Source organism: Antennarius striatus, chromosome 20, assembly GCF_040054535.1.
Source record: "Antennarius striatus isolate MH-2024 chromosome 20, ASM4005453v1, whole genome shotgun sequence".
In the NCBI taxonomy this organism is placed as follows: domain Eukaryota; kingdom Metazoa; phylum Chordata; class Actinopteri; order Lophiiformes; family Antennariidae; genus Antennarius; species Antennarius striatus.
The window spans coordinates 772665-781866 of NC_090795.1; the positions used below are offsets into that span (position 1 = coordinate 772665).

The 9202-nt window shown below is 48.8% G+C and overlaps 2 protein-coding genes across 2 annotated transcripts; both read right to left on the bottom strand.

Moving 5' to 3' along the window:
• Nucleotides 1-313: 313 nt before the first annotated feature.
• LOC137587617 (TRIO and F-actin-binding protein-like) lies at nucleotides 314-3106 on the bottom strand. Its single transcript, XM_068304154.1, has 4 exons — nucleotides 2884-3106; nucleotides 2402-2563; nucleotides 1529-1757; nucleotides 314-1450 (listed from the first exon to the last, which is right to left on the bottom strand). Exons 1-4 carry the CDS (start codon nucleotides 2918-2920, stop codon nucleotides 802-804), a joined length of 1077 nt encoding a protein of 358 aa, XP_068160255.1. The 5' UTR covers nucleotides 2921-3106; the 3' UTR covers nucleotides 314-801.
• A 1227-nt stretch (nucleotides 3107-4333) lies between these two features.
• Nucleotides 4334-8529, bottom strand: LOC137587700 (transmembrane protein 200C-like). The gene is made up of 4 exons (XM_068304290.1): nucleotides 8423-8529; nucleotides 8123-8342; nucleotides 7927-8045; nucleotides 4334-6491 (listed from the first exon to the last, which is right to left on the bottom strand). The coding sequence occupies exons 1-4, from the start codon at nucleotides 8527-8529 to the stop codon at nucleotides 5402-5404; spliced, it is 1536 nt and encodes a 511-aa protein (XP_068160391.1). The 3' UTR covers nucleotides 4334-5401.
• Between the last annotated feature and the right edge of the window lie 673 nt (nucleotides 8530-9202).

Genomic DNA, 9202 nt, shown 5'->3' on the forward strand with positions numbered 1-9202 from the left:
TTATTAAAATAATAAAAATAAAATAAAGATATATAAATGAAATAAAAATACTGTAAAATGAATACAGTATTTATATTAATAATTAAAAGGTCTACTTAATCCACAAAAGTAATCAATACTGCATTGTAACGATGTCTTTGAAATATTGCTTGTTTTCACAGTCAAAAGACACATTTGTGGGTGGTCGTGCACTACATTTACACATTTTTAGCTGATTATAATTAACTATAATTTCATAAAAATAATTTTCCATTTTGGTCAGTGAAGAAGAACACACTCTGTTAGTTCAAACAAAACACAAAAATGACAGAAAACAAGTTTAATGCCCTGTATTCACACCCTGAGCAAGAACATGTAGCAAAGAAATAATAAAAGACAACATAATGAAAGCTGAAACAAACATATTTTTAATATCCGTGAATTTAAACCAGCAGGCCTGGAAAAACGGAGGTTAAATCTAAAAGTCATTTTTAACCTGAGAGACTAAGTAATGAAGAAAAGATAAAATCTCCTTTGGAGACAGGCCTGGGTTTCCTGCTTAAAATTACTTCTATGAGACAAAAGGTAAAAATCAGCATGACAGAACATTTCATCAGCGTGTTTAAATCCTTCCTGCTTCCCAGAGTAACAGTGAATGACAGACGTCTGTCTGAGGGAACTGTGGGGCTCCATGGAAGAGGAACGTGGAACCGGAGAAGGAACGGAGACGTCCGGCTGGACGAAAGACGAGCTGAAGCAGGAGGAATACTTCATAGAAGAAAGTTCACAACCAATCAGAATCCTTCAGACATTCCCACCCAATCAGAAGGAGGAGTACATCCCCAGCCTCTTGGCGGCCTCAGAGATCCTCGGGGTCTTCCTGTTGGGGAACGGCTGATAGCTCAGTGCCTGGTGACCCCCCGTGGATGGAGACCCCAGCCCTCCGACGCTCAGCTGCCGGGTCAACCGGAGGGACGGGGCCACGAACCTCCTGGAGCCCCTCCATGTGGCGGTTTCCTTCAGGTCCTCATGGATGCTGATGGTGGAACCGGTGACGGACGCCACCGGCGTGGCGCTTTCATCGGAGCTGGTGAACGAGCCCCTGGGGGTCTGTTTGGATCTGTGACCGGGGGCTGGCTCCCAGACAGAAGCCCGGTTTGGACACGACTCCTCTGGAGGTCCGTTGCAGGGTCCTGACCCCCGGTCTCCTCTGGACCGGTTGGGGGACTCTGACCCCGGGTCTTCTCTGGACCGGTGGGGGGATTCTGACCCCGGGTCTCCTCTGGACCGGTGGGGGGACTCTGGGCCCGGGTCTCCTCTGGACCGGTGGGGGGATTCTGAACCCGGGTCTGCGTTGTCCAGGTCTTTGGTGGGGTGAAGGGGGGACGTGTTTCTGGAGCTGCTCAGAGACTCTGACGTCGACTCGACATCCAGGTGTGAGCTGATGGCGTCGGTGGAGGACGACCAGCGTCTGGAGGGTGAAAACAGGAAACAGTCAGTCACAACTTCCTGTTTCTTCTTCCTCTTGGGGGGTCTGGCTGCGACTCACCGGGAGGAGCAGAGGGCGCTGGTCATTTCCACGGAGGACGCCGTCAGCTGAGCGATGGCCCCAGGACACAAACGTTTGTGCAGGCCAAGGTGCACGTGCCAGGGGTCGTAGCTCATCGGGTCCAGGTCAAAGGTCAGGACTGGCAGCGGGCCGCTGCTCGGTTCCCATGGCGATGTTAAGCCCTGAGTGACGGGGACGATGTTGACAGACTCCGACAGCTGCTCTGATACTGCGGAGAAGGAAGGACAGGTACAGAGAAACGTGCCTCATGCAAATCAAAACTAACAGGAAGTGTAATTGCTTGGCCTTCAACATAAAAACCTGATTAATCAGTCAAGTAAAATTAATAAAATAAAATACTGATTAAACATTTTTAAAAAATAACTGCTTTTACACTGTTTGTCAATTTATTAATTAAAACTTGGAGGTTTTTGCTTTTATTTCATAATAATAACACATGTCAACTTATATATTCAAAAACAATAAATTTTGAATAAAACTAATTTATCTACATGCTACAGATAAAACTTGCCCTCATAATATTACTGTTTTTTAATACTTCTTGCGTGTGACCTTATTAATAATGAAGAACTTTAGCGCCAATTCGTTTGACTCTGAATACAATGCTTTTATTTTGACATGCAAGCAGGAAGTTGTGATCGTACATCCGCTAGCTTGTTCCTGAAAGGCGAAATAAACTTATTCCACGAATACAAACCCAAAACTTACCAATAAAAACAAAACTTTTTCTCCACAAACTCTCAAAACGTTCTTTTTATTTTAGCGCTAAAACACAAATCATTACATTCATTTCAACACACGTCCTCAGCGCGCGCCCGACTGGCGTCCAGGTGAGCGGCGGCCGGAGCTCACCTGTCCGGAGCAGCAGCACCTGTGTGTGTCTCCTCTGCCGCTCCTTGGTGCTCCTGTACTGCTCCCTGAGCAGAGAGATGTCCATGTTCCTCCTGCTCTCCTCCTCTTCTCCTCCTTCTACTTCCGCCACCCCGCCGTGCACGAGCCGCTCCTTCCTGGTCCCTACCGGACACGGACACGCGCTCACGTCCAGACACGGACACGGTAAAAAAAAAAAAAAGGCGTTTCCAGCTGATGACGTCACACACCATCACAATCTATCTGTCTTTACACTACAGACACAGTTTTCTTATATTTTGAGACACTTTTAATGTAAAGTCTTAATATTTTAGCAAACTTTTGATAAAGTTTCACAATATTCTCATTATTTTGAAAGGGATGAGTTCAGATTTGTCTCAAGAACAATAACCCAATGTGATTTTTAGCATCTCACGACAGCTGATGGCCCCCGGGCGTCGTGAAGCGTGGCGTGTGGTCCTTACCTGTGGGACTGACATAGCAGCAGCAGGAGCAGGACATCCTGTTGGCGTCAGCAGCAGCAACACCTGCTGCAGGTAAACCCACAGTTCACCTCCTGCACATGAGGACTCACGGCGCCTTTAGAAATCTCTGGAAGCTCCGACAAAACCACAAGCTGCTCCTGAGCTCACCAGAATGGACCCGGGGTGGGTGAACCTGCACTGAAGGAAAACCAGGTTTAATGATGGCTTCTGATTGGTGGAAGGACGAAGAAGTAGACAACATGTTTCCACTGCGTTACCTGGTCAAGCAGGAAACTGAACTGAAGAACAGCACACACACACACACACACACACACACACACACACACACACACACACACACACACACACACACACACACACACACACACACACACACACACACACACACACACACACACACACAGGTGCGTTATTGTCCTACTTTGATTACTGTGTAACAAGTGAAGGACAATGTGCAGCTTTGACCTTTCCATTCACACAATCTCATCTGTTTGTTTGACATGAGTGAAGAACAAACTGCTGATTAAACAGGCGTCCATTATTGTTCTGACTCAAACACCATTATATAACAGCAGTTAAACTGGGAGGCAGCAGGATGTTTGACACAGACAGGAGGCTGTCACTGAGCTGCACGCTGCACCAGGACCAGTATATACCAGTACATACAGTACATAGTAATACATACCAGTGCATACCAATATGTACCAGTATATACCAGTACATACCAGTGTATACCAATATATACTAGTATATATATCAATATGTACCAGTATATACCAGCAAAGGGAGCGCGGTCAGGCGGACCGTGCTCTCCACCGGCGCGGCGAAATCTGCCGCGCGGTAAAACCTAACGCACGGCTGGTTATACCGCGCGGCAGGTTTTACCGCGCGGCAGGTTTTACCGCGCGGCAGAGCTCGGTGCCGCCTCAGCCCGCTGCCTGCGCTGTAACTGAACAGGAAATACGCAAAATAAAGCGATTATGATAATAAAAATGATTGAAATTAGTGGAATTACTCAGAATTTGCATTTATAATTCACATCAGAGGACAAATATTTATTTCATCGTTAGTAAACGGCTCATGGCGGCTGGTGAGGATAACGCCTCCCTGACCGCACGTCACCTCCTCAGTGTGAGTCGTCCTCGTTAGTGGACAGTTTCCCCGCCTGTCACCCGGAAGACCGGGGTTCGATTCCCTCACAGGGGGTTTTGATTCGACTGAAAGTGAAGTGATCGATCAGTTCCATTTAACTTCTTGTGGAATGAATTCTGGTCAGGACGTTTCCATCCTGTCGTGTCGTGTAGTTGCCAGCAGGGGGCGCTCACACAGACAGAATAAATCAAACGTGAATGAAACCTGTTTGGATCTCTAGAAGTTAACCTGTTTAAACAAAACTAACCAGGATAACCCAGCATGAACTCTGTGCTTTTATTGGTCTACAGTTCATCAAACAGAGAATTTACATTCAGAGGAAGCAGAGAATGAAAACCTGTCCGCCGTCTGACCGGATGTTCGAATGGAAGACGAGTAGCTACCATCGTCTCTGAGAGGAAAGGTTCCAATCCCACTTTCATATATTTATACAAGCCGATGGAAATCATGAAGGGACAAACTCAAAGCCTTCGATGGAAAGTCTGACTTCTTGTGGGAATGAAAGAATTCACATCACACTTTTTTTTAAACTTCATTCTGAGTCAAGTCTGTTTTTGTAGGACCAGATGGACACAAAAATACAATCTTTTCAAATCCGATTGGCGGCGCTGGCGATCCTGGGGGTTGGGTCGACTGGGATCGTAGCCCTTGTTGGAGTCTGGAGCTAAAACAAAGAGGCGTTGGGTTCGGATCAATACGTTTGAAAGACTTATCGCTTATTTGATGAGCAGGAAAGCTCCTAGAAAGGGTTCTGATGGCCACAAAGGTTTGTGCAAGGCGTTCCACACGGATCTACCACCACCTAGGGTCCAGACCACTAACAGAACACTGGATAGAACCTTAGCCCTTCTGCACAGGTAACTAGTAAACTAGGAATTAGTTTCACTCAAGTCGTTTCAAACGCACGTTAAGGAACTTCTTCGTTCATGTTGGCGCCATCAATCCGTGGTTCTGTGAAGGTTCTACGTTGTGCTGACCAAGGGTGACGTGTGTTCTTGTGCACATGGATCCGTGATGACATCATAGAAAAACATTCCCATGTCCTTTTAACAAGCAGGCAGTTAATGAGCTGAATGGAAACGCAGCATCCGTTCGCTGAATGTTGTGCTGTCGGTCGTTTATTTGGAAGACTCCTTATTGCTACGACAACCTGGACGTCAACAAGCTCCTTCGGCGGTTCTGCAGCAGAAAAATTCACAGTTCATGAAATTAAAGTCTGGATTTCATATCAGGATTTTTTTTTTGTCACTTCTGACTTCTAGTTTGAGTCCTTCCTGATGTCCTTATAGGGTCACATGACTTCAGGGTTGTGCAAAGCTTGTTTCTGATAGGTCGCGCTGCCTCATCAGCCCTCCTCCTGTCTCACACAAGAATCCACCTGGGAGATCATCCTCAGCTTCTCCCGTTTGGAGTACTTCCTGTCTGATGTCACGTGACGCGATGATGTCATCTCGGTCGATTCGAAGGACTCCGCCTCTGCGTGAGCCAGTTTGCTGTAACCAGTCATACTGCTGGTGGTGGGGAGGCTCCGCCTCCTGCAGGGGGGAGGCAGGGCAGACGAGGATGAGGAGAGGAGGTGAGACAGCGAGGAGAGCGACAGGTGGGAATGGCTGAGGGAGGAAGAGGAGAGGAGGAGGAGTGCTTGGGAGCCTTCTGCCGCCTCCCTGTGGAGACTGGAGAACCTGCAGGAGCCCTGAAAGGGTCGGGCTGGGGGTGGAGTGGAGGAGCTCAGAGGAGGTGGTAGACATGCGTCCTCCTCTTTCTCCTCTTCCTCCTGGTTGGGACCTCCCACCTTCATCCTGGACTCCTCCTCCTCTCGGCTCCAGACCAATCCGTCACGAGCTGAGTGCCTCCGGCGAGGAGGAGGCAACCGTTGGCTGCGAAGAGGCAATGTGCAGTAGCTGAGCGCCTCCTTCTGTAAGGAGGTCCAGCCTGTTGAGAGGTCCGGGGGGGTGGAGCTGGGGGGGAGAGAGAGGCTGTGGGAGGATAAGGAGGTAGGGGGGTCATCTTCTGGTTCTTGGTAGATACTGAACACCGTTTCTCCTACGTCTTCGTCGCGACCTCCTCCTCGTACTACTCCACCGCTACCAGGCAGGGGTCGCCTGGAGATAGCCCCGACTCCTCCTCCATGTCCTCCCCCACCTCCCCCGACCTCCCTCCTGCTCATCAGGGATGCCGGGTATGCCCTGGGTTTGGTCTCCAGGCTCTTCGATTGGACGTAGTTGACGAGACCGTTGAGGGGGTTGGTCGAGGAGGCGCTGGGTTTGTGGAGGCTGTGCAGGTCGATGACGGTGGAGTAAATGTCCCGCAGGTTGATGACTTTGGTCTTCTTGTCGCGGTTCTCGTGCAGGACGGCGTTCGCACAGATGAAGAGGAAAATCCCAATGCCCATGATAAGAGGGCCAAAGACCTTCAGCCTGTCGGAGTACAGATACCTGCAGAGATATTAATACACAGTCGTTAAGTTACCCACAAAGACTTGTCAGGTTCACCTTTAACAACAAACACTAAACCCTTAACTGACAGGTCCTCTTTCTGAAACCTACAGGACATCTAGAACCTCTCAGATGACCATCAGAACCTCTTGAAGGATCACTGAACCACTTGAAGGGTGACTAGGAAGTAGATAAACACTGGAATCTCCCAAAGTACCACAAAACCACGTCAAAGACGATGAGAACCTCGAGGAGAACTCAAACCTCAGATAATCACGAAAGGTAAGCGGTTACAATCCTTTGTGCCATAATCCAGGGAAAACAAACACATTCATAAGCCGTCAAATAAATGAAGCCAACAAGCAAGATGGCTAGCCTGCTATCAAGCTACCAGTCAATGGTCAAACACAAGACAAACAAACCATCCAACAGCGGTGTGGGCATCAGTGGTTTGCTAAGTTAGCCAGTCGACACCTCAACTGTGACAACCAGCGTCGTGGAATCACCCCGCCCACCTCCGTGTTGCCACCATGTTACATTGAATGCATCGAATTACCCGACATTAGCAATACCATTTCATTATCCTATGCATGAAGTTCCCCATTGATGTGGGATAAAACACCACCTAGACATTATCCAACGAAACCAGGCCAAAAACTGTTTCCTTCCTTCCCAATCATAGCCATAGCCTACCTCCACAGGTCTCAGTCGAGTAGTCCTACCTCACTGTGCTGGTTCTCCTACCATCTCTACAAATCTAGCTTTCTTGCACTCATTGGCTTCATCAATTCCATCTTTCCAGGGAACTGCAAGTCCAACGAACTTTGTTAGACCACTGGAACAGATCTGGCCGTGTTTGAATGCTAACTCTGCGCGCTGGGATTGTGGCCCAGGGAACTCTGGTTATGACGATTACCTCCAAAGAGGTAACATCATTTTAAAAGACGGCGTTAACATCTTACACACTGAGAACCATCTCAAAGACCAGGAGAATCTGCTCCTAGATGAATCTCGTAGCTTCCACAGCTCCTCTGGAGATCAAGGCACACATGGACCACCAGAACTTCACAACTTGGCCTTAAGACCCCCAAAACAACAGCAGTGAAATGTCTTTAGAACAACTCAATGGACCACCGGACCTTCAAAGACTTGAATGAAAGCTCCTAACTGACAACTAGGAACCTTAAGAGAATAAGATATCCAACTACTAGCTAAAGACCTCATGAAGACTTCAACCAGAACCACTTTCACACCTTCAAAGATACCTGTGGTCAACTAGAAACGACCCCTACAATCGTTTGTGGGACAACAAGGCCACCCAAAGGACCTCGAGACACCCTCAACCTCCTACAGGACCACCTGAAGGAACCATAGAAAATGTTCCACCACCTTGGACATGATTCCATCAACCCAAGCCTAAATGAACTTTAGTTACCTGTCCAGAAAATCTGCCAGGAAGCCTCGTGGATGCGGTCGAGCCGTCCCGTTGACGGTTTCCGTCCGGTTGAATCCTCTTTCTTCTTCATCTCCTCCTCCGTCCTCGGCATTTCCTTCCTGGACGGAGTCAGAGAGAGGTTGGGGAACACAAGCGGATTGACGCCATATCCAGACTGGTCCTGTCCGGGTCTCACCTGAGTGTCACCAGGTACCAGCGCTGACCTGCTGGAGGTCTTGGAGGCCATGGCGGTGCCCTCCTCCGCCGGCCCTGGGAGGAAGAGTCCATCTCGAGGCCAGTAGCCCAGCGCCGCCATCACCATCCCTACCAGCAGGACCAGGATGCCGAGCGCCGCCACGAACCCCGACACCGAAATCAGGTTCAGCTTCCCCTTCACCACCACCACCTCGCTCCTCCTGAGGGCACAGGAAGTGACATCATCACACGCCGAGAGGCCACGCGGAGGCTGAAGGTGGGTCCGTGTTGGGGGTGTTACCTCTTCTTCTTGTTCTTCCTCTTCTGAGTGTGTGCTTTGTGGGCTTTGGACCTCAGAGAGTCCTGTCGCCGCGCGTTGATCCGCAGGAGGCCGCCGGTGGCGATCATCACCCTCCAATCAGACGGAGGTGCAGCAGGCTAAGCCCCGCCCCTGCCACCTCACGAGGACTCATTCACCAACTTCCTGTTTGAGAGGAAGAGAGAGAGATACAGAGATCGGACGAGACGTGTGTGTGTGTGTGTGTGTGTGTGTGTGTGTGTGTGTGTGTGTGTGTGTGTGCGTGTGTGTGTGTGTGTGTCTGCGTGCGTGCGTGTGTGTGTGTGTGTGTGTGCGTGTGTGTGTGTGTGTGTCTGCGTGCGTGCGTGTGTGTGTCTGCGTGCGTGCGTGCGTGTGTGTGTCTGCGTGCGTGCGTGCGTGTGTGTGTCTGCGTGTGTGTGTGTGTGTGTGTGTGTGTGTGTGTGTGTGTGTGTGTGTGTGTGTGTGTGTGTGTGTGTCCCCTGACGATCCGTGGTTATCATAATGACCTCAGAGCTGTGAATAACAGTTTTCCCAGCATGCACTGCAGATAGTCTTGCATTCTAATCAATCAATATCGATACCGACATACAAATACACACTGGGATCAATATATTAAACATTGATCGGTAAAGCTCCACACTGTTTGATGCCTGTAGATATACTGATCAATATTATTACATTCAATTCTGTTAAATCAATCCAATCCAATCATTATTTTGATCAATATTGTTTGTTTACACTCAGTTCTGTTAATGCAGCTTA

Coding starts and splice junctions, on each gene's coding strand:
- LOC137587617 (XM_068304154.1), bottom strand. CDS start 2,920: ATGTCCTGCTCCTGCTGCTGCTATGTCAGTCCCACAG. Junction 2,564..2,883: donor CTGCTATGTCAGTCCCACAG/GTAAGGACCACA, acceptor CGTGTCCGGTAG/GGACCAGGAAGGAGCGGCTC. Junction 1,451..1,528: donor AGCGCCCTCTGCTCCTCCCG/GTGAGTCGCAGC, acceptor TTCACCCTCCAG/ACGCTGGTCGTCCTCCACCG.
- LOC137587700 (XM_068304290.1), bottom strand. CDS start 8,529: ATGATCGCCACCGGCGGCCTCCTGCGGATCAACGCGCGGCGACAGGAC. Junction 8,046..8,122: donor TGGTACCTGGTGACACTCAG/GTGAGACCCGGA, acceptor GACTCCGTCCAG/GAAGGAAATGCCGAGGACGG. Junction 6,492..7,926: donor CTGGCAGATTTTCTGGACAG/GTAACTAAAGTT, acceptor ATATCTCTGCAG/GTATCTGTACTCCGACAGGC.